The sequence below is a fragment of the Pleurodeles waltl genome, chromosome 3_1 (assembly GCF_031143425.1).
Source record: "Pleurodeles waltl isolate 20211129_DDA chromosome 3_1, aPleWal1.hap1.20221129, whole genome shotgun sequence".
Classification (NCBI taxonomy): Eukaryota; Metazoa; Chordata; class Amphibia; order Caudata; family Salamandridae; genus Pleurodeles; species Pleurodeles waltl.
In genome coordinates this window covers 369,457,230-369,482,869 of record NC_090440.1, presented here as the reverse complement: position 1 = coordinate 369,482,869, position 25,640 = coordinate 369,457,230, and the positions used below count along the sequence as shown (strand labels likewise).

The window sequence follows — 25,640 nt, the reverse complement described above, 5'->3', positions numbered from 1 at the left end:
GTAGGTTTGCACAAACTCAAAAGGACATTCCAGCCTTTGAACTACTGCTTACCGTTACCTCAAGCTCTAGTATGTAGATCTGTGGAAAGGTGGCAAAATAGGGAAATCGCTAGTATTAAAGCCCTACTATAGTATTAGCCCTGACATAATATGAGATGCTGTTGCAGAGCTCTTATTAATGAGATTGCTACCATAATTTATCGCCGTGCTACATATAAACCAAAAGGACAAGTAGATTATTTTACAGGACAAGAAGATTATGAAGCAACCAGTCCCATGGATAAGTAGATATTTTATTAAATTCCACACCCCTGTTCTAACATTGTTAGGGTTCACTGTCAAGGTGCCACAGTCACACCTGACTCCTTTGTAGATGTCCATGTTCATGAGAGCCAACCTGGATATGGTACAGTTTTGTGCTTCCTCCTGGAGACCAGAGTCCAGGACATTTGGGTTGTGATCCAGATGTTTCAGCCTTTATCCCGAATGTCAGTAACACTGAGGCTGCTGCAACTATTGGCCTCCTTTATTCTGCTAATTAATCATGCCAAATGGCACATGTCTGCGAAGTGGGATCGGAGGTCACAGTGGGCTTGGGACCAGGGGGTTCCATTCAAGTTTTTGGAAATGACTGCAAAATTGCTAGATCAGAATTGGCCCAGTGGCAGACTGCTCTACTTGCCACATCTAGAGCTGATGGTGATGGTGGATGCTCCACTACTGAGCAGGGGAGGCTATCTGGTAAAGTTGGAGATCAAAGGTCTCTCCTCGGACAGAAAATCTGCCTCAAGATAAATTTGTTTGAATTTCGAGCGATCTGGCCTTCCTACTAACCATCAAAGGGAGGCTAGTACAGGTACACATGGACATCACAACTACAATGTAGAACTGCGACAAGAAGAGTCTAATGGGGTCTTGGGTCCTGTGCCAGGAGACTCTGTGCATCTGGAAGTTGCTGAGTCACCAGGGCATTTCGCTGGTCATGAACCACATGGTTGGAGCTCTAAATGCCAGGTCAGGCGAATTCAGTGGCTAACTCCTAGGGGTTCATGAAGGGCAGTTAACCCCTAGTGTGGCACCGGGCAGTTTCCAGCAATGGGGAGAACCACGTGTAAGAAACTGGATTATTAGTTGAGAGAGGTGAGAGCCTCGCTAAGTTAATAAACACAATCCTTGTCAGTGTAAACTACAAAAGCCATTAAATCAACATGCCCATAAGCCTCTGGTAACTTGCCAAAAAAGCACTCAGGCTTAACTTCTTAACTTGGAGGCAATGGGTTAAGTATTTATGTAGCCCTCAAACAGTAATAGAGTGAAAATAAAATGACACAAAACAACAAAACTCCAATATGTAGAACCGGAGTTATGAATTTTTAAACTCTCAGGTGAAAGTTGCACCAAAAATCACAAAGCGCCACTCACTGTTATCTGTCACACTGGACTGGGTCACAACCAGTAGTTCAGACTGACTACAATGGGGGGGGACTAGGTTCTTCCTGGTGAAGAGTCCGGATTCATGCAAGGAGCCTTAGCCAGAGCTTTGTGTTGGCAGGAGCCACAAAGCGATAGTCTGTGTGAAGAGCAGGTCACCATCAGACCTTCGCATTGGCGGCAGACACAGCAGTTGTTGCTAATGCAAAGAGCAGGTCGCTGGCAGGAGACAAGGGTGGTGCTCTTGGTCGCCCTGGAGATTGGTTGGTAGCATTGGACTTATAGGTCACAAGAAACATCTGAATTTTCACCTGGAGTCCAGTTCTTGCTGTTTTGAAGTATGAGGAGCACACTCTGGCACTAGCAAAAGATCCTGGACCTGGGCAGCCACCTCTTGGAGGTCAGGAACTACTTCAGCAGAGGCCAGCTGCAGGGTTCTGGTTGGTGCAGTTGGTGCCGGTCAGCTAGCATTTGCAGGTGAGGCCTCTGGAAGCTTGTTGTGCCCTTGTAGCTCACGCAGGAGATGAGCCAAATGAACTTTGTAGTTACTTTGTTCAAGTCAAGCAGGTCTAGTCGTCCCTCTTCAGACAGCAGGGCAGTACTTTTTTGGAATATTCATCTGGTGCAGGAGTATTCTGATAGGAATGCTATGTGGGGGACCCCTCTTTGTTTATCACTAAACTGTCTCTCTTTAATTCTGCCCCTTCCCCTGGGTTTGGCTCCAAACTGTCTAGGGTGACAAAGGGCATGCTGGCCCAGATGTGAGCATCTGCTAGTGACATAGCAGGCAGCTTCAGAATGCAGGCAGGGGATGTACAAAGCTCTCAAGCTATCCTTTGAAGCTTAAGAGGGACTGAGTATAACCCCCTCCAGACCATCTCACCCAAGAGAGGAACTCTATTACCCATATCCAAGGCCCTTTTGTCCCCTGTCTAGAAGGAACACACATCATACTACATGAAAACCAGTACAGTCATGTGACCGTGGGGCTGGCAGGAAAGTACATTTGGTTTAGGCAGAAAAATGTAAAATTTCTAAAAGTGGCATTTTCAGAATAGTAACTTGCAATTCAATTTCAGCATCAAAGATCATCTTACATTGTGATTGAAATGAATGGATGTAGAAGTATTTCTCTATCAGCTCCCAAACAGAAGCTATTACTTATTAAGTGTAATAAGGTAACATTTGGGTGGTCAATGGAAGAGGTAGCCTTGTTACAGTGAAAAACGACTTTAGGTGTTTTTCACTGTCAAGACATGTAAAACTTTAGCACACGTGCTACTTTTTAAATACCATGCACCCTGCCCTATGAGCTTTTAGGGCCTAAGCTACCTGTGACCTATACGTACTGAAAAGGAAGGTTCAGCATGGCAAAAGATGTACTTTACTGGGTCGAAATGGCAGTTTAAAACTTCACTGTAGGCTACACAGGGGCGGCCTGAAACATGTTGTACAGTGCTACTTAAGTGGGTGGCATAATGAGTGCTGGGTACATTTAGTACTATACCCTAGTGACTTATAAGTAAATTAAATGTGCTAGTTAGGTGTGTACCAATTTTACTCTTTTTTAAGGGAAAGAGCACAAGCACCTTACAGCTGGTTAGCAGGGGCAAAGTGTACAGAGTCCTAATGCCAACAACATTGGGTTCAGCAAAAGCAGGGCAGTGAATGCATTACATCTGGGGTTATACCATGGCAAAGGTGTCAGGTCTAACACCCTGGCTCTAGCTTTTCGCCACTGCTGACAGCACACAATATAAACGTTTTTATGTGCTTGAATTCCCATCTCTCGGAGACCCATGGCACCTAAAGTGGAGCTCGTATGTATGCCTTCCCACCTCTCAAGCTATGAAGATGATCAAGACCATCCGGGGACAAAGCCATGCAAGTGGCTCCAGGTTAGGCCAAGAGGATGTGGTACCCAGAATATCTGGACATGATCATCTGTTCTTGGATCAATCTGCCACTTCAAGAGGATCTACTGCTGCAGCTATAGAGGAGGGTCCTTCACTCAGGCAGCCACAATCTGGGCCTCCATGCATTTAGATTGACCATTGGAAGCTAGTTTCCTTCAGCCTTCCTAATGAGCTTGTTTTTATAGTTAACCCTGAAGAAGGGCTTTCAGCCCGAAATACATTGGGTTTATACCAGCTGGATTATATAGAATGATTGGATTCCAACATGGTGGGAAGTAAGCTTGTTGAGCATTCGCATACATATGTGGAATGGATACATGTTGCCTCCATATTGAAAATGAGAATTTTAGAGAAAAAATAAAAGATTGGATTACTTGAATTAAACTGGATTCCTCATGGATTGTGTTTTCAGCTGTACATCTTGGTGTCTGGGGGCTCTATGCACACCAGCCTTCTGTAGAAATATATGTTCCGCTGAGGCAAAGCGCGTCTGAAACTGCACGCTACAATCTTGCCATTGGGCAGTCACAAAAACTGCTGACAATTATGATTGTCCTGGGGTGCATTCTAACACATTCATATTACATTGATGTGACACCCACCGGGTTGACCTGCTACAAGCTAAACTGTTTAAAGTGTTGGTGTTTTTGTTGGCCCATCAAGGACTTCCATTTGGCACTGTTAAGAGCTATTTGCCAGCTCCTTCTGCTTTTTTTTTATGGTTGCTATATCAGTCTTCTTTGTTTAAATAATCTAGTGTGATTAGGCTCCTTAAAGGTCTGTAGCATTTGTTTTCACCAATGCTCTTAATAATGATACTGTGGGTCTTGCATCTGATCCTTACCTTTCTCATGTGCCTTATCAATACACAGTTGTCCACTGTCTCTTTTAACATTCAACATTTTCTTATTTACTGCCATTATACATTGCCTTGGCATGAGAGTGAGCTTCAGGCACTCTCATTGCAACCACCTTATGTGTTTACAGACAGACTGGTTTTGAGAACAAGAGCAGCATTCCTGCCTAAAGGAAGTGCAGCACTCAAATGGATAACTTCCTTCCTCTTAGGAAGAACACAACGGGTCAGACTCATGCTGTTCACATCAGAACGCAAGGACCCCATCTGCGGAGTCCCACGGAGATCATCATTCAGCCCCATACTTTTCAATATGTGCATGACTCCTATGGCTAACATTATCAGATCCCACATAATTAACATCATCTCCCATGCTGAAGACATCCAGCTCATCTTTTCTCTCTCTAATGACATTGTCACCACTAAAACAAACTTCAAACAGTGGGTGGTGCTGCCCAGCATGGCCAACTGGATGAAAGAGAACTGCCTCCAGATCAACACCAAAAAAACTGAAGTGCTTATCTTTGGGAATAAGAGATCCCCTAGGGACTCCACCTGGTGGCCCACCAAACTCAGACCCACACGTGCCCCAGCCAGCAACGCTAGGCACCTAAGCCTCATCCTCGTCACCAACCTCACCATGAAGTCCCATGTCAATGGCATCACCTCTCAATGTTTCCACACTCTCTGCATGTTACGTAAAATCTTCAAGTGGCTCCCACTGGACACCCGACGTATCATCACACAGGCACTGATCACAACAGATTTTACTACTCCAACGTACTCTACGCAGACATCCCAACCCATCTTCTTCACAGAGTTCAAACCATCCAAAACACCATCTAAAACACCACCACCAACTTGTTCTGGGCCTCCTGTACTGATCCTACACCACACCACTCCTCAGAGAGCTCCACTGTCTCACCATCCAAAACCGCTGCCTGTTCAGAGTTCACACACACATACATCCAAGTCACTACACAGCACTGGAACAGTATACATCAGTAACCAGCATCCCTTCCACCACACAACCTTTGCTCAGCATCACTCACTCGCATACACAACCCATATCAAAAAAAGCAGAAAGGGAGGTCGATCATTCTTATACCAAGCTGCCAAATCCTGGAAAGTCCTCTCCTAACACATCATGGCCTTTTTCCTCACTACTTGAGCTCTGCAGGAAGCTGAAGACCTGACTTTTCAATTAGTCTTATTGCTGGACCATCAAGAATCCCTGTTCTCAGGCCCAGCCTCACCACATGCCTACTCTTACCTACTCAGCACCTGGATACCCTCACGGTTGACAAGTAGTATGCTTCAAATCCACATTACTTTACAAGGAGTAACACCTTTCCATGTCAGGCAGGCTATCACACCTCTGGCCTTCATTCCCCTGCCTCCCCCCGGAAAGAGGAGAGACTCCATTGATCAGCTCCTTGTGGGCTTCTTGGGAGCAAAGAAGGATAAGACTGCAGAAAAGAACTATCTCTTGGTAGATAGTCCTCTTAATTAAGATCTGCTATGTGCTAGGCAGGAAGCTGTCACTTGAAGGATTAAGGGCTTATTCAACTCGAGCCAAGACTGTTACTACTGTGATGGCACACGGAGTGCCTGTCCTGAATATCTGTCAGGCTACCACGTGGGCATCAGTGCACATGTTCACAAAGTACTATTTCCTTGATCGGGTCCATCGGGAATCACATTTTGCCCTTTCGGTCCTGCAGGACTTTTTATTCTGAACTGTTCTGCAGACCCACTACCTGAGTATGTACTGCTTTGGTATCTATTCACAAGGTGAGGAATCTGTGGTTACAAATATACACCAGAAGAACAAGGTACTTACTTTTGGTAATGCTATTATTGTGGATACTCTAACTCAGTGCCTGGTTACCCTCATGGGTGACAAGCAACACTCTACAAATCCACCTTACGTTACATTACAGCTGCAGATTCCTCACTGCCTTTCCACCTCCCTATTCAGTGTAATGGGCTCTTTTCCATCTAAGGACGTCACAAAATATTGATCTCAACACTGGCCAAGCCAGTTTTCCAGTGGGCTTTGCGTTTGAGGGTGCAGACAAGCCTTCTAAAGCAACTGATGTCAGTGCACCTTGGTGGAGCTTATATGTGGTCCTCACTTCTGCAGCGGACAAAAGTTGGTGCGGAGCCTCATGTCACCACCTACCAGTACACAGGAGTATTGCTTTTGAGTTTCTAGATCTAGTCTGATGATGGGGAAAATGCACAAAGTGAGGAATATGTGATTAGATAGAGTATCCACCACAAAGAGCATTACTGCTAAAGGTAAGTAAATTGCTCAAATGGAACAAAGAAGTCTCCTTGTTGTCATGCGTCATCTTACCTAGAATGCTGGAACTCCACCTTGAAGCCAGGAGGTTTCTGGTTGTCCCAATATCTTGTGCCTTCTCTGAGAAAGAGGGTGGACAAGATAAAGATCTCAAAAGAAAACTAAAGGTGAGCTTACTGTTCAACTGCGCACATGCTAACTTGCACAAACAAACCCTGGTCAAAGCAGTCTCTCAAGCAAGAAAATAAGAGGTCTGTCTAATCTTGATGAACATTTGAATCAATTGATTATACTGCAACTGTATAGAAATTGATTAAGTGAAAGTTGATTCCAACTCAGTGAACAAAAAGACGTATTGCGTCACTGGCAAACGGTAAATTAGCATAAGCATGCTAGATCGGAACCTTACTGTGGAAGAGCAGGACTCAATACAAGGGGCTAGAGAGTCAGGTGACAGTAATTCTATGACTGACATTGTGTGAAAAGGAATAATAAGTACCCAACTACTTCTCCAAGAGCAATTAAAACCAGGCATGTTTAATGAGAATGAAGAATACAGATAGGAGTGTAAACTCAAACTTTGTACAGCTGGTTTTAGTACAAGTGTAAAAGCAGGGCAAGTGTGAAGAGGTTAATAATCTTGTAAGTGTATTGGTCACGTAATGTTTTGCCTACTGAAGAAATACCCGGGTCTGGAGTGGACTCCGTTGATGAACTGCTTCTCTCTTTGTCTCTCTGATTCCCACTACTCTTTCCCTGGGGTTTCCTTCACACCTAATCTCTGTCTGGAGCAACCTTTGGTGCACTGTTGATCACTCTCTGTGCCTGCTTGACCTTGAAAACCAAGGGTTTGTACTTGTTGCAAGGGAAGAAATTGTTTTACGTGTTCCCCGCTGTTGCACTAAAGTGATAGAATGTTGTGTTTCGCAGAAGGTTAGACTGGAAAGGTGATGAGTCATGCACTAACATCATGGCTCAAAGTGGAAGTGAGAGACAGATGGAGCAAGGATTAGGCATGAGAGTGAAATAGAATGGTAGACTAAAAGGATTAAAAGAGGAGGAAGTGAAGATAATGTTAGAGAAATAGAGGGGAGAGCAGGGTAGAGAGATGTGGAGAGGAAGAGCAGGAGAGAAGCAGGAAATAAATAATGTAGCATAGAGACAGGAGAAAGAGCAACAGAGAATGAATAAAAACTGGTGGGTAGCCTGTCCGCTTAAAAAGAGAATCACGCTGAGTATGCTGGCTGCCACCTCAGTGAAACGACCTGTGGTGTATAGTCATGGAGTCTAAACTCTTTTCACCATGCGCACATGAGAGCAGTGTGAGGAGTTAGCATATGTAGGTAGAGTGAGGTGGTAACACTGTGTGGCATAATAAGAAGCAGACTGTAGTGGGGAATGTGAAAATGTTGATCTGACAGTGTAAACATAAGCATTCCCTCCATAGTCAATGCCTTCTATCTCAAAGCACATCCAGTTGTAGTTTATTGCTTGAATGCAGTTAAAGACCTTTTTTGTCTGTTTTTTATTGTAAGGTTGCACTATTAATAACTGGTGTCCAAGCAGTGAATGCAGTTTGTACATCTTGCTTACAATATAGAATCTTCTCTTGGAATTTCTTGCAATCAGTAGTCTGTGTCTTAGTTTGCTTTCCACCTGATTCCCTGCATATTACCATTCTATGATCACATAGAACTCCCCAGGTTTCAGAAATATGAAACGGTTTTCAGCTTTTCACAGGATTTGTATAAATTTGTTGTGACAAATTGGGTTGTTGGTTGAAGGGGGGAGTCCCCTATTCAAGCAAAAGCCACAATTCCTGTCCAGGTGAATCACAACAGTCACAAAATGAACCTGTGCTTAATCCTCTGGTAGCTTGGCACAAAGCATTCAGGCTTAACTTAGAGGCAATGTGTAAAGTATTTATGCAGCATACAAACATTAACACTGAAGCAGTCATATGTCCATACTTATGTTTTTATTTTATTACAAAACAACCTTTACTGCCTTTATATACCTTTCATCAATTTTACAGTACAAAACACATGACAGTATCAAAGTTTACTGTGCATTTCATCAGTTTATTAAAAACATAATATTAAATCATGGCAAACCCCACTCCTTTCTCACGTTCACACCACAGACCCAAAGTCACATACATTCAACCCCCCAAAAAACACCCATCTTCCACCAGTAATTTCCTTGACAACACAGCAATAAGGCCATATTTCATAGTCTTCATTTGTGTGTCCCAGATGGGGTTTCGCGTGACAGTCAGTGCTCAGCGTATGTTTCAATGGGATAACTTAATATATACCACCTTCTTCAGGATTTGTGACCAACTAGTGTTCACAACAAAACACAGGGTTTGCTATGTATCCACATCTCCCTCACAATCCTACAAAGGGCTACTGTTGACTGTACTGCTTGATTAAAGACTGTTCCTACTCAGATACACCCATATTATTGGGCTCCTATTGAACATGATCCTGTTCACACTTCTTCAAAGTACTGTATTTCAAGGCACCTCACTATATAGAAGACACTTATTGTCGTCAAAGATATATCCCACCTATAACTTTTCATAACTAAATGTAATGGGACTCTTTCTTCTGTACCATTCTTAAGTGTGGGGCACATAATATTACAAGCATGTCCAAACATTATAAGCATTTCCATCAAATACAGCCATTGGGTAATACAGTGCTTTATTATAAACACTCTAACTCAAAACATCAATTCAACCTTGGTATATATTTTAAGATCGTCCAGTGTATAAACTCCAATCATTATTGTGTCTAAGCAATGTCTGGGGTAAGGAAAGTAGTGTCCATCGCTGAGTTCGCCATATTCCTGGGCAATGAACTAAAGGCTTGTCTCTTATTCTACTTTCACCCCCCACAAAGGCTGCCAGGGTGGTTGCCTAGTCCTATGCGAATGGTCGGCAACGCAGACTTCATCGAGCTTATTCCTCTGCTAGTGCCCAATGCTTGACCTCTCTCTTACACCTACAATGGGAGGGTGCCTTTGGGTGATTTCCAGTGCATGGCAAGGGTTCCCCTAGCAAGAACCAGGGCCAATCCCAAAAATCCTGCCCCTTCTTCCTTTCGAGTGAGGAGATAATCCTAGAAGGCAAACTTCCAGCTTTAGTAGGTCTGTGCGAGCCAATGTGCACTCAATGTCTGTTGTCACCCACCTGCCAGAAACATGTTATCTTCGGGCTGGACCCCATCATATGTATCAAATCGGCATCTAGTTTATAGGCGGGTAGGCTAGCTCCTCCAGTGATCTCACTCTACCCTCATCAAAACAATCGCCAACTGTAAGTTGATGTGCAACAGTCCATGTGTCTATCCTCGCTGTCTGTAAGATACCACCTCAAGAGGTGGGGAGGCTGATCAAGGGGATCACTGGGGCATACATTTGGGGACATCTCCCAAGCTTAGCAAAGTTTCTGCAGCTTTGCAAGGCCATCTGTAGTAGTTCAGGGAGTGAGCCCAAGGAGAGAGGGTCCCCCAGTAAGAGGGATATCAACGTCCATTGCCCTTTCGATGTACCGTAACAGCCAAGTGCTTCCCGATAGAGTCCGACCAGCCATTTAGCCAACCACTGAGTCTGAGATCATAGTGCGATACAATTCGAAGTTTGGGACTCCAAGGACACTCTCTCTTGTTGGGCATTGGAGGTACATAAGGAGGTTCTAGACCTGACCCCATCCCATACGAATTCTCGTACCATGATGTCTAAAATCCGGAACCAGGATATGGGTATCCAGAGTTGGAGATTCACAAAAACTATAGTACTCTAGGCAGTAAGATCATCTTTGTGAGCGTTAAGCTTGCTATTGTGGGAAGTTTCAACCTTACTGCGCACGAGCAAAGCACAACACCAAGGTTTCTTTTTCTATTATCTACAACCCTGTGGTGAATTTTGACCCTGAGATATAGGAGCACCTGGGGTTCTCATGAGATGCCACTGGCTTATGCCACTTGTGAGATATCGCACTTGTCTCCACACACTGGCTAGGCACATGTCTCCTCCCAATTTCCGTATAGGCTTGTTGTGGAAAGTCTGGCGGTTCTTGAAGACATGTCGGTAGTATCTCACGGAGCGTACTATGCAGTTGGAGATAGACAAAGGGATCCATAGTGCAGAGATCTACTTTGCCATTAGTGAATAGCTTACCCAGAGTGCAAACCTGATGTGTCAGGAGCGTGCGTTGTACCAATATTTCCTGCATCATCCTGCAGTATCATAGTTATCACTAAGAGTAATGTCTGCTGAGTATAGGAGATCTACATCCAAGTACTTACGGAGTTTAGACCATGCCCAACAAGTCGTGGAGAGGGTGTGTACATCCAGAGGTTTGCAGGGGTAATCGCTTGGGGAGGAGTAAGGACAAGGGAAGGTGTTCCACTTGGTGCCGTTCTGGTTTTTGATAAGGAAGTATGGCGTTGGGGTGGTAACAATAGTATGAAAAGTGGTATTGGCTGCCTCATAATATAGGCAGAAATCTGACACTTCAAAACCCCCCTAGGAGTAGGGGAGAGTAAGCGTCTCCCATTTAATTCTGGGACGGCGACCCGCCCAAATAAGACGTGTCAAGAGGATACGCAGTGTGGAAAAGAAGGAGTTGTTTAAGGCCATTGGGATATTAAGAAACAAATAAAGAAAATGCCAGAGAACCACTATATTTATAATAGCAGTATGTCCTGCAATGGATAATGGGAGTCAAATCCAGCTGTTGATCCTGGTGGAAAGGGTGTCAACTTCGGGCCCGTAATTGCGGTGGATCACTTCATCCCTCTGTCTATGAAGAACAATGCCAAGGTATTTAGGGGCATCATCCCCCCATTCAGAGGGCACTCCAGGGAGGAGTGGCCTCAATTAGAGGGAATAATTCAGATTGGTGCCAATTTATCAAGAGGACAGCGAGTGCCCCAAATCGTAAATTTTCCCTATGAGAGGAATATGTAGCGGGATCTCTTAAAAACGAAGTATATCCTCTGCATACAAAGTAGCCAGAAATGGACTCTCTGGGACTGCAGCCTCCTGTGCAAATGGCATTCTTGGAAATATTAAATTAGTGGGTCAAGGGCAAAGATGAATAGGGGGAGAGTGGGCATCCATGACGGGTACCATGGGAAATAGAGCATGTGTCTTAGGTGACCGTTAACCTGCAAGCGAGCCACTGGGCTGGCGTATTCAAGCATAATAAGGTCACGGAATCCATGAGGAATGCTCCGCTTATCAAGGGTTGCCCTCCAGAGCGACCATTCCTAAGAAGCAAATGCTTTTTTAGTGTCAAAGAGGGTGACAGCTGCAGGGTGGGTTGGGGTAATTTGGCTTAGTACTACAAAGATGGTGTGCAAGTTAATATTGGTGGAATTGTGTGGCTCAAAGCTCGTCTGGACCAGGGAGGTTATATAAGGAGCACCATGTGCATCGCTATGAGTATTTTGTTGCCATAGTTAAGTAGCGACAAGGGACGTTAGGAGGGGCAAAGATGAGGAGGTTTTCCAAGTTTAGGAGGGTAATAACTGCTTCCCGTAGAGTAGGGGGAGAATGCCACCCTCAAGAGCCTCTGCAAAGACCTCGGAGAGGTATGAAACCAAGACATGCTTAAAGGCCTTGTAGAAATGGCCGTAACTCCACTGAGCCACGCAAGGCATCAGTAGTCTGTGAAATTTCTTCCAGCGTGATGGTGACTGCTAAGAAATGTTGCTGCCTGTCTGTGAGCCAGACGATGGCAATCTCAGAGAGGTACAAGCCAACCCCATCGGTATTACCTGTGTGTCGTGAGGTGCAGAGTGTCTGGTAGCAATTGAGTAATCTCTGGGTGATGTTGGCATCATCTGTGACCATCACACCATCATCAGTAAAGGGCGTATTTGCCAAGGTAAGTCATTTCTCGGTCTGCCAGGTCGTGAAATTCCTCGCGAAATTCCTGCAGTAAACCGCCTATGCAGGATGTAGCCCTTGGCCCCTCAGAGGTGGCAGCTAGTCTGTAGCCCCTTCTTTAGCCGTGTCTGGTATTTGCATATGCTTTTCAAGATGGCGGAGTGTGTGGAGATACAGACCACTGTAATATAGGCTTTAAAGGCTTCCCATGCAGTAGCATAGATGGGAATGGAGCCTATGTTTAAAAAAAAAAAAAAAAAAGTATTCATTAATAGCTGGAAGGAGATCTGAACGAAAGACTAAATCATGGAGTGCAGTCTCCGGAAGCACCACAGTCTGGGAACAGAGCCAGGCTGTGGCACCGTAATCATAAGTTTAACAGGGACATGGTCAGAAAGGGTTCAGGGTATGTGCGACACATCCTGTAACCAAAGTAGGAGGTTTTGCAAAGCAAACCAGTAAACAAGCTGCACCCAAGTGTCATGGGGGCAGAGTTGAAGGTATAGCCCCTGGTGTGTGGATGGCGGGTACATCACGCGTCAGATAGGTGGTATGTGTCAATAATGTCCTGGAGTGCCTGCAATGAACGAGGTGTGGCACTATTATACGTTTCCGGTGGAATCCACAGTAAGTGATGCGTAATATTAAGATCTCCGCCCAGTACAGTAAGGTCTGTTTGCATGCAATTTATCAAGGCAGCAAGATTGTGATAGAACTCTGGAATATCAGTATTAAGGGCACAGACATTTATCAGTAGGATTGCCCTGCCTGCCAAGGTGCTAGAAACAAGTATGTATCTTCCATCACCGTCTGCGATGTGATCATGATATGTAAAGGGGAGTGATTTTGTGAAGTAGGATGCAGATACTACAGGAATATGAGTTGTAATAGGCGAAATACTGGTTCACTCCCCACATGCACTCAAACTTGCAGTTGTCCCAACGGGATAGGTGAGTCTCTTGTAGAAACACTAATGTTATGTGGTCTGGTGAGATGTGTCAGCATCTGCTTCCCTTTCCTGGGATTATTTAAACTGCGGATATTCTGGGTGATGCATCGCAGTTCTAGGGCCCTAGGAGGCATTGAGTGTAGAGGGATACAATATGTTACGAAACTTTAACACATGAGTGTGATGTCCATACAATGTGGTGTTGTAATATGGTGACATGTGAGCAGCAGCTAACAATAAAAAAAAGAACAACGTAAGAACAACATATCCCACCCCCCTCCGACGCGAGTATACCCATAACTGGTGACTTCCCATAAAACTAAACAAGAGTCTAACAATAGGCATTCACCTCTGGGGGTGAAAATGCTTCTAGAGTGTGGCAACCTTCAGAATGTGTGTAGATACGATCTCACCTGCCTTCCATAAGCAAGTGGTCATATAGGCAGCAGTCAAATTTAGAGGAGGTCATAGTAGCCAACGAGGCCCAGACGGGGAGGGGAGTCCGGGTAACAGCACACCTGGAGTCTGCTGCTTTAAGGGAAGAGTCAATTAGGGAGGACAAGGCATCGGTGAGTGTGCAGAAGCAGAGGGCGAATGTCCTGATGTCCTGGCTCCATGGGTGAGACCTATTCTTACCACGTCGCCTGCAGAAATGGATCACCTCGGCAGGGTTGGTGAAGATCTGGTGTTGGTCGCTCACTTCCACTCAAAGCTGGACTGGGTATAACATAACTTATTTGAGGCCATGCTTACAGAGGGCATTCTTCGCATCCGCAAATTTACATCTGGTTTCCTGCACAGCAAGAGTCTGGGAATACAGAAATCGCTGAGCCCTGATATTGTAAGGGGACATGCTCCCTGGCCTGACGCAGTATTATATCTCTGTCACAGAAATTGGGAGGACACGCAGTGATCGGGCATAGGAGGGAGGCAACAAGGGGGAAGGAGAGGAACCAAAGTCCTGTGCACTCGTTCTACCACAAAAGTATCTGTAAAGGCTTGGTGGCTAAAGAGATTTATGAGTAGTTTCTCGACAAATGTGTCAGGTCACCCCATGTTGGTGGTCTCTGCAATGTCCGTAATACGAACATTGTTCCCCCGTTATCTGGCCTCAAGTGCTTCATTCTCGTCCACGGCTGCCTTGAGCATGCGTTCCGCCTTCACAATGTCATTTCAAGATGTTGGCAGAATCATCCTCCACCTCGGACAGCCAGCGTTCCGCCTCATCCTCATCCAACCGCTCCCCCATCCTGTCCTACCGAGCACGTCGAAGCAGGTGTCAGTCACCTGAAATCTGGGCCATTGTTCTGCCATAATGGCGGCTGCACAGTCGGTGAAGTGTGAGTGGTGTTGTCTCCGGCCAGGTACAGAGTCAAATGCTAGCTTCCCCTGACTAGGGTCCCCGGCCCTCTTAGTGCGCAACCAGGGAAGGGCAGAGTGCCTGGAGATGAAGATGTAACTGCTGAGGGACGTGGGCAATATAGTTCCATTGACCGGTGGCACCGACTCACCTGCCGGGTAATGATCTGCAAGCGTGCCAGGTGTAAATACAGTGGTGCCTTGATCTAGAGGAGCGTTGAGCCAGAACAGGGGGCATTATACAGTACCACCAGAACTATCAGGAAGCACAGCAGTGGATGTAGAGAGGTAGATCCCTGTGTAATTCCACCACTAGCTATTGTATATGAGCAAAGGGTAGGGATCCTTCGTGCCCCCAGGAGCACAGAGGCCCTGCGTTGAGACTTGTTCAAGTGCAGAGCACTTTGGGGCCTAGGAGAAGCAATGGTATTGTTCCCAGGGGCTCAGAAACAGGCCATGGCAGTAGGGCATAGCAGACTCATCGCCTAAATCAGCACTGCAATCTCCCTCCGGTCATCACATAGGCTGCAGGGACGGTAGCCACCTCAGGCCGCACTCTGAACCACAAGGGTGGCAAGCACATACAGAAGAAGTAGAGGCGGTCGCCTGATTGATGGCTCCTCAGCAGACGTTGGTGTACCCTCCCTCAAGGCTCCAGGAGGGAAGAGAGAGGATCAGATGAGGGGAGAAGGCCTGGCGGCAATCGAGTCCCTAGTTCGCTGGACTAACATAGCGTGCAGCCAGGCACATGCCGATTAGGCCAAGACCAGTGCGACAGCCCCCTAAGCTACCCTGCCTTCAGAGCTGCAGCCCATCATTGAGAGTCCACCCGCCGTGTAGATTTGTTCCAGTCTGCGAGCTGCACCAGCCGCTGCTGTGCAAGGATGTTGTCAGCTGTCTGTTGGTATGAGATGATCCTGCGGCCCCGCTATCAGGCTCACCTGCTGCCCCTGTTGCCACAGGCCCCCGAGAGCCACTTCGGGCCGTAGCGGTGTGCCTTGGACACGCGGTGCCTAAGAGGCCTGTGCAGGGTGCATGTCTCGCCTGGGAGTGAAGGGGGGCTGTCCCTCACATTGCAGCCACCCGATGTTGGTATCCACTGTCCGATTTAAGGCGGGCCCGCTAGCCTGGCTTGGCTGCAGCCCCATGATATGTAAAACTTAAAAGTACACACCCAACCTTTTAGTTACAATGCACCCTGCCCTGTGGGCTACCTAGGTCCTTCCTTGAAGGTGACATATGCAATAAAATGGAGTTTAAGGCTAGGCAAGGGAGTTATATTGCCAAGTTGAATTGGTAGTTTAAAACTGCATTCAGGCTGCAATGGCAGGTCAGGGACATGTATTAAGTAGCTACTAAAGTGGGTGGCACTGTAAGTGCTGCAGGCCCACAAGTAGCTTTTAATTTACAGGCCCTGGATATATGGTACACCTCTTAACTAGTGACTTATTAGTAAATTAAATGTGCCAATTAGGTATAAGCCAATTTCACCATGTTTTGGGGAATACGCAAATGCACTTTAGCACTGCTTAGCAGTGGTAAAGTGCACAGTTCCAAGGCCAACAAAAACAAATTTTGCAAAAATGGAAACAATCGGGCAAAAGGTTTGGGGGAAAGGCCATCCTGACGCTGACTGGTCTAACATTTGTCTTTAACGTATTCATATAAGCAGTTATTAACACATGCTGTAATCACTGTATCGCTAGTTTTTAAGAAAGAAGCGACAAAAAGCTTTGATAGGCCTGACAGAAAAAAGCTGCAGTTCAGAGAGACTTACATGAACGCTTCTAAAAAACGGTGTTATAACTTCCAATTGGAGGTCTGTCTCTATCAAAGTTGGGAGGAGTGCGTGAATCTTTAATGTGTTGCTTTATGATTTGTCAGAAACTTGAATCTCCTCCGACTTTCCAGTGCTACGTCAGAGAAGGATTCTTTTATTATAGTACTGGCAGTAAGGAAATAGGTACTAGGTAGGGTTTCCTGTTTTCAGTGTATTTTTGGGGATTTCAGTGTTTTCTTTAAAAAGAAAATCAGTGTTTACATTGCTTGCTTCCTCAAAAATGCATACAAACGTGTTTTGTCCAATGTTTAAGAAACATTGTTTTGTATTTGTGTGTACATCATGCGTATTTCATAAAAATATTTATTGCCTAAAACATGTACTGCTCTCTCTATTGCTAGTTTGTGCATTGGGCTTTTGGTAGACTGTGGTAAGTATGTTGCTTTGCGTTTTGCATGGATTTATGTTTCACGCTTAGTATAACTTTCACTTTGTTGCCGTTGCTCATGTTATTGCCTCACTCTGTGTCCCAGGCACTCCCATATGTTCAATGCTTCTCACTCCTAATCTGCCTGATGTAGATGAAAAATAATTGCTCAAGTCTGTTTTCTTCAAATACTGTGTGAGACCCACAACAAGCACGTGTCACAATATTCACACCTACCTACAACATGGTTCTGTGTTTAACTACTAACCTTCAGAGTCGTCCTCATTCATTCACATTTCTGCTTTCTTAGCCTGATCGAGTATGTTCCTGCCTGTTTTTCTGCACTATTTAGCAAGCAGTGTCTTTTTAACCAACATGACTGTGCATCCTTCGACCCTGGGTATTTATCATTCATGAATGCAGTCCTTGAATAAAGCAAGTAGTGTTTGACATGCTATCAGGATATGAGCCGCAATACCCTTGAGCCATCCTTTAATTAAAAAACAAACAAAAACAAGAGCATATGTCAAATCATGCCTGCTCTGTGCGCACCATACAGAAAGGGAAACTAACATAATGTTTCTTATGACATTTTGAAGTATCAAAATTTAAGCAGACTAATCCCAGAAAACTCTTCCCTGCCACATTCTGCTACAACAACGCAACATCATGTGGAGAGCATCAGTGAGAAACCAATATGAAACGTGTTTTTCACTTAATTTTCTTTACGTAACATTTCAGTTAGTTTCATGACGCATCCTTTAACTTATGTTCCTATCACCCTGCCTTTGGAGGAGGAATGGATTCTTGTGGATTAGAGTTTATTTATGTACTCGGGTATTAGCTCGGCCCTTCTGGTGGGGGTTTACCAGTGTTTATAGTTTTAATCATTAGGACAACTGCACCAAGGGTCTGAGGTACTCTTTGGATTTAAATGGTATGATCAGCATGTGGCTTAACTTCATCTGTTCAAGGGTCAAATAATTAAAGTTGTAGGGCTATGTAAATAGTGAACATGCCTGGGAGTGAGGGACCTGTGTGGAACAAACCACTTTGATAGATCTGAAGTAGACAGCCTAAGCCTGATTTTTTTGTGTCAGTAGTAGGTGATCACTGTGTTGAATGCTATAGATAAGCCTGTCTTGCAGATTACATGTAAATGTTGAGAATAATGCTTTTAAATAAGTTTCTCCTTAAATGTGACTATCCAGGACGTATTCTAAAGATCTATAATTATGAAACATGTTTGGAAACTGTAACTGAGCTATGGTGATATGCTTAAAACATACTGCCTCCTCTAGAGTGGGAGGCAGATGAGGCTTGTACCCCAGCACTATTTGTCCTTTCCCCGCCTCATGTCCCACTTCTACTCTTGCTGAATGTGCCAGGAGGTGACACAAAAAATACAAGCACCACACTTTGCCAGCCACATTATTGTGTCCATCTTCTCTCATTGCAAAGCAATGTTTGCTTAGAATGTTTAGATCTGACTTTGTATGTATTGAAGGATGGCATGGAGATAATTTGATGTTTATGTCAAATTGACGTAATGCTTTCAATGTATTTAGATATGTAGCTTCTAATTTAATTTTTGCACAAATTCAAGATGATTCAAATCTGTATATATTTGTATCTAAATGTACCAACATAGAGACATATTCAAAGTCAAATTTAATAATTTTAGGCAAATATGTACACGTGTGCTTGTGGGGATATATTTAATATATATCACCCAGTGACAGTCGCTACTGGGTTATTATAGTTAGGAGCATGGTTCCATAAGAAAGGATTTTTTGGTTTGCTAATAATAACTTTGTTACTGTTTGACGAATCTTCACGAAATGTACCAAAAAAAGTCTCATCCATCTCAACTCCTTCCTGGAATGTTTTGGGGTGATCCGGCAAGGGGTCAAAGAAAAAGCGAGGGTCCCAAAACAAGAAAATTAGACTCACTTAAAGCCAAACAGCTGAACAGAGTAATACCAATTTTGACAGGATGTAGTAAGACCTTGGTCAGTAAGAAGGCATTTTGTTAATCTGTGCAATCCTGTTCAGTAGTTTTTGAGAAATTAAGGTTAACAAATATAGATATTTCACGCCCCCCTCCCAGAGCCATACTATCGTCCCAAGGACCTCATACCTCGGGCCATCTCCATCACAGTGTTCAGTGACCCCATCCCCTGAGACACTGTATTTTCCCTGTCTGCGAGAGAGTGAGTAGGGAAGTGTTCTCTGTTCCCAATTGGCTGGAGGAAAAAAGGCTTTTGCCGGGTAGGCGCAGAAACGTTTCTCCCTGTCTACGTTTTCGTGGGGAGGGAAACATAGGATTGCTCCCACCCAGAATGGTCAGAAAGGAAAGCTGTTCCTGTTAGGTATAAGAAGTGCTAGCTCCCGCCACATCCCGGATGAGTGCTGGCAGGGGAGCCGGTGGAGATGTGGGGGCCTTGGTGCTCCCTCTGCAGCTCCAACCATAAAAAGTGCTGAGAGTGCCATAGGTGGGCATCAGGGCATGGCAGATTAAAAAAAAAAAAATGAATGAAAACAAAATGTGTTGCTAGCTCCTGCACGACAGTTGCATGGGGCCACAGAGACCCCCAACAGACCACAAAGCCCCCAAAGAAGCTGTCGCATCACAACACCGGCTCATTAGAGCAATTAGGAAATCAACACCAACGCGCACAACAGCAAGGAACTTTTCACCATAGTCAAGGAACACACAAAACCAGACACGAACACCGCAGACATACCACCCTACCAAGACATCTGCGACCGTCTCACCACCTTCTTCCACTGGAAGATTCAGGACATCTACGAAGGATTTGCAAGCAAAGGAAACCAGCACCACCACAGACTCATATCGCCCACAGATCATGGCACACTGGACCCTCCTCACCCCGGAAGACACCCTCAAGCTCATGCTCTGGGGCACCCTCAGAACTGTGCCCCCACCATATCTTTAATCAAGCCAGTGCCATCATCACTCCGAGCTATGCCGCACCATCAACTGCTCCATTGAAACCGCCACTTCCCCGGATGCCTGAAAACACAGAGATAAAGACCCTCGGGAAGAAACTTCCACAGACTCTAAGGAGCATAAAAACTACAGACCTATCTCACTGCTCCCTTTTCCCGCCAAGGTAAACAAAAAAGCGATCAACGCACACCTCACCGAGTTCATCGAAGCCAACTACATCCTCAACACCTCCCAATCCGGACTCCGGAGCAACCACAGCACCGGAACCGCACTCCTAGCGCCACAGATGACATCCGCACTACTGGACTGCAGCAAGACCGCTGCCCTCGTCCTCCTTGACCTCTCCACTGCCTCCAACACCATCTCCCACACCACCAAGTGCACCGTACTACACGACACCGGCATCCGCAGCAAAGCCCTGGAATGGATCCACTCTGTCCTCACCAGCCGAACCCTGAGAGTCAGGCTCCCATCTTTCACCTCAAAGCCAACGGTAACTAGATGCTGAGTCCCCAGGACTCCTCCCTGAGTCCTACCCTCTTCAACATCTACATGACCCTGCTCACCAGGATCATCAGACACCACGGGGTCAACATTGTCTCATACACCGACAACATGCAGCTCATTATTTCCCTCTCCTTCAAACTTTCTACGACCAAAATAAACTTTCACAACGGAATGAAGGCAGTCGCCGACTGGATGAGGGACAGCTGCCTCAAACTCAACTCAGACAAGATGGATATCCTCATCCTGGGGCCTGCCTCTTCCACCTGGGATGACTCCAAGTGCTCCAGGAGTCTAGGAACTGCCCCACCTCCGACCGAACCCTGCCCGCAACCTCTGCATCATTCTCGACTCATCACGGTCCATGGCCCGCCAAGTAAGCACTTTCTCCTCGCCATGCTTCCGCACCCTTCCCCTGCTCCAGAAGATGTTTTTCAAGTGGATCCCCACTTACACAAGGAGAACAGTTATCCGGACACTTGTCGACTGTGGCAACCCACTCTATACCAGAATCAACGAAAAAGTCCAAGCAAGACTCTGGAGAATACAGAATGCCGTTGGCAGACTGATCCTGACATCCACATCTTTGCCCACCTGAGAGACCTACACTGGCTCTCCGTCAGCACGTATCACCTTCAACCTCCTGACCCACGCATACAAGGCACTTGACCACGTCAGACCTGCCTACCTTAAGCACTATCTCTCCTTCTACATCCCATTGAGGCAACTCCACTCAGCACAACTGGCCCTCGCTGCTGTCCCCAGAATCCAGAGGAACACGGCTGGAGGAAGACCCTTCTCTTACCTCGCCTCGCAGACCTGGAACACGATGCCGCTCCACCTCAGACAGTCCCAATTGCTGGGTCAGTTCAGGAAAGACCAAAAGGCCTGACTCTTGGACTGACCCACTTCCCCCAGCTAGCGCCTTGAGACCCCATGGGTGATAAGCCGCACTTTATAAATGTTGATTGATTGACGGCCACTTGCAAGAAGCAGATGAGGTATGGGGTCCTGGGGCTCCCTCTGTCCCCGCTAGCCTTCAACAAAATTTAAAGATATGGCTGTCCCGGGTAGGGCCAGGACACCAACAAAATAAGACTAGACAATTAGCATTAGGAGGCGCTCATTTATTATTCATTGCCCTTTGAAGGCTTGATATTTAAATATTTTTGGTTCCTGGTGGTGTCCCTAGTAGGGGCAGAGGCCAACTAAGCATTGTTTTTTAACGTTGGGGCGGGCTGCATGGAGCATTTTCTCCAGCAACATTAAAAAAAACTGTAAAGGCTGTGCATTAAGGTGGTATGGTGCTCTGAGGGGGGAATTAGGCACCATCGAAGGGTTCGGCTCAGAGCCTGCCCACCCAACCCCATGCACGGTGATTAGCATCCTACGCTACGTTACAAAAAAACATGGAAATTCACTGAAAAAAAACTAAGTGTTAAAGTGATGTTATAGTTAGAAATTGGAATATGTTACTTTATGTTACTTTACATTTTGAAAAAATAAACTTAGAAACTCACTGGGTGTAAAAGGATGTTATAGTTAGGAGACAATGCTGCTTAAAACTTACTGTTTTAAACAAACAGAACCGTTACTTAAGAATTATAACTGGTGAATATAATTTGTTTTTTTTTTAGTTCAAAATGGAATGGTATGTTTTTTTTTCAACGAATACGTGTCCCAAAAATCTTGTCCGCTTCAAAAATGTTTTTTTCTCATAAGTAGAACTAAAAGTAAAGTTCTTTTACTATTCTTTGTGAGAGTTCACTTTTATTTGCATTATTCATTATTAACCATGGCAATGGAATTAATTTGACTTTTGTAGAGTGAAAAGATTTATGCCAAGCTTCATCCACAAACACTGTGGATACAGGAAAGACACACAACCCCACTTGCTCCCCCATATGACATATCTATAATTATGAGGACCATCAATTGACTGTAATGAAGTGTGTATTTACTATTCTAACAGCACACACACTTTGGACAGAGGCAAATATAACTGCACTTTTAGTTTGTTGATGCACTCGCTCGAAAGTACCTAAACGCACTATGGGGACCGGTCTTCCTAATGCACTGTCCTCACAAGGATAGTGTTTGTCTGGAACTGACAGCGTTTACTCGTGCTGTGAGGGCCGCAGCGGTCCTCCCAGCATTGGCTATACATGGCCACACACACACACACAACATGACTTATCTATAATTATGATACACAGCCACTCCCCCCGGCTGCAGGGCTTTAATTATTTCCAGGCTATACACTCACATATACACACAATAGGTTTATGTTCTATATAATTTTGGTGTTATCCGTTGTGTCATTTGTGATATCATTAATAATTTAGTTTAACATCTCATGTGTGATGTAATATTTGAGGTCATAAGCAGTGCATGGTGGGAGTGCAAGTTATAGTTAGCCCAGAAAACTATAACATGTGAATTACAATGTTTTTCGGATTTATACGTAAGTTTGTATCTCATTACAACATCTAACCATAATGTCACATGTTTTTCAACCTAAGCTAAGATCCTGTTACCATACCTAACTATAATGTTACTTGAACCTTTGTTTTTTTTATTTACTGAATTTTGGGGGGTTTCTGATCATTTTCAAATTTGAGTGTAGCCTAACTCCCTTGGGCAACCTGCTGGAAAATCCCTGCTTTGTGAGCCTTCAGCTATTTGCAGAGGAGGGTTGGGCACAAAGTCTGGCCTATGTTCCCTGACCTGCTGCTGCTCACAGCATGTGGCCGAGGCCTGCACCAGACTGCACCAAACTTGCTTACAGACAGCTAACACCCTCATTGTGCACAGCCTTTGGTAGTAAGTAGCGAGGGGCTGGGCACAGGGCCTGCCAGACTGTCCGTATCAAGTAAATGTTTCGTTTGCCCCTCTTAGTAGTTTGCATCCACCCTGCAAAATTCACTGCACAAAAAGTACTACAAAAAAGGAGAAGCAGAAGCATTGAAAACTATATTACCATGTGTTACTGTAATGGGAGATGAAAGTTACAATTTAAACCATTTCATGTCTTATTGAGTGAATGTTCCTGAAGCTGTCAGATAGAATGTTAATATCTTTCTTTGTGTTTTTAAGGTCTTCCAAAGGCTGCCGTCATAAATCATCACCGACTTCTGATGGGAAGTGGCCTGTTAAACACTGCTGGCATAAACTCTAATGACATTATATACACTCCTCTTCCGCTATACCACAGTGCTGGCTTCATGATTGGTGTTAATGGATGCATTCTCAAAGGTGCGTTTTAAAATGTAAATCTTTTAAAAGGTATTCCTTCAGTCATGTATTTCAAGCTCCTTATGTGCTGTCTCCACATGCCAATGACAGACCTAATAGGGGGCAGGAGTGGGCCAGTGGCTCACTTATTTTTCCTGGCCCCTGCTCAACCGTCATAAGCACAAACTGCGGACCATTGCACCAGAAGAGTTTGCAAGGAGAGGTGGGTGCTGCTTGTTTAACTACTTGACAGTGACTCTTCTGTTTCTATCCTGTCTGCTGAGACAACTCCCCAGGTACGAAATACCTTCTGATACTCTTCGTGGACCCATCTTGTCTGATTTTAGGAATTGTCCCACCTTGTTATTCTCCTCCTTATTTATCCAGTTCTTAGTAACAACCCTTTTAATAAGTTGCACTCGATCGCCCATCTGATCTCAATTTCATCCTCCTTTATTATCTTTGATTGGTAGTCCGGGCTCCCAGCTCTGAGATAAATGTAGAGTCCTGGATGTACACTCTAGTGCTGCGTGACTACAAACAAGTTGTGGGCACCTCACATCCTGACATTAGGTGGGAGACTGTCGCCCACAACATCTGGCCTGCCACATTCAATTCTTTTTAGGTTGAAAATCCATTGGAAGTTGAGGCGATCCAGATATTATTGTTCAGTTTGTTTAAACTAGCATAAGGTTACTTACCTTAATGTTTCCCAAACTGTTTACCATGGGTTTTAAGATGTTTAGAAACAAAAGTTTGCTGTTGCTTTCTCTCACAGAAAGATTGGGTAGATTTGGGTAGGGGTGATGGCCTTGACACAGTGCTGAAGGGCATTAATTTACTACTGAACAAGGACATAATGTGACACATGAATGTAGCATACCAGGAGGCAATCACAAAAAGACCATAGTTAATAAATAGTATAATGTAGAAAATAGTAAATGAATGCACTAATAATGTAGTGAGACATGGCCTCTGTTGAATGTGTCTCTAAAACCGATGTTTGTTCTTGAATTTTTGCCCTAGATTGTGACCCTTTGTCCTGAATTTGTGTCCTGAATTTTCACCGTTTGTCCTTAATTGTTCAGTCCAATCACTCTGGGTGATTGTACCTTTCTAATTGAATTATTAATATTTCAAGTGTAAAGGTCTCCAGAGTGGCCTAGTTGAAACTAATCTCGGACAGGGTTCAATAGTCGGGCACAGGAACAGCCGTCAGAGATGCAGTGCTGCTCTGGAGCTGGACCTTTGCAGCAGGTCACAAAGCACTGCTGTCAGATGTTGCCCACTGTTGTTTACTTTACAATTAGCATATTCTTAACATATTCTTTGTTTTTATATTTGGACAATAATGTAGATTTTCCTAGTAAGTTATGAAGGAAAGTCTTAATTTTATTAAAGACATGGAGGCAAGTATTATGCTTATATTTCCTTGTTAATTTTAATAGCAGCGCAGTCAAGAAACTACAAATCCCAAAAGGTGAACAAACGGCAGCCAATGGGAAACGAAACGTAGTCCACAGTGTCCTGCCAATCACCAACCAGCCAACCCTCCAGTATTTATCTCATCTGTGAATAGCCCTCTTTTCTTGTGCGAGGGATCAAAAGGTAATGAACATAGCAACAATTGAAAAAATTATGCAACAAGCCATTAGAACCGAGAAAAGTTCCTGGTGAAAATTCACAAATTTATGTAGACTTTGCAAGGAGCCAAAAGTCTCTGGAACAGTGCTGTGGAAATGATCCGTAGAGGACATAGAGATCCGTCTTTGGAATCGAAGAGGGATGTTATCCTTGAGATGAAGTTTGTGAAGGAGCTGATGGTGCTGTTAGGGAGGGAGAAAAACATAAAGTAAGAAATAATGATGTGGAATAATACTTGCCTCTGTGTTTGTAATAAAATTAAGACTTTCCTTCATAACTTACTAGGAAAATCGACATTTTATGACAAGAATGGAGGCTCTTATTATGCTTGTTTAAAGTGAATTAATCACTGTTAAA

General features: G+C 44.7%; 1 protein-coding gene across 1 annotated transcript in view; it reads left to right on the top strand.

Annotated features, from left to right (window-relative positions):
* Positions 1-25,640, top strand: part of SLC27A2 (solute carrier family 27 member 2) — a 559,749-nt gene that overhangs the window by 109,465 nt on the left and 424,644 nt on the right. Inside the window, exon 3 of the mRNA XM_069222551.1 lies at positions 23,502-23,660. Coding sequence (XP_069078652.1) covers positions 23,502-23,660 — 159 coding nt within the window. The remainder of the gene's footprint in view (positions 1-23,501; positions 23,661-25,640) is intronic.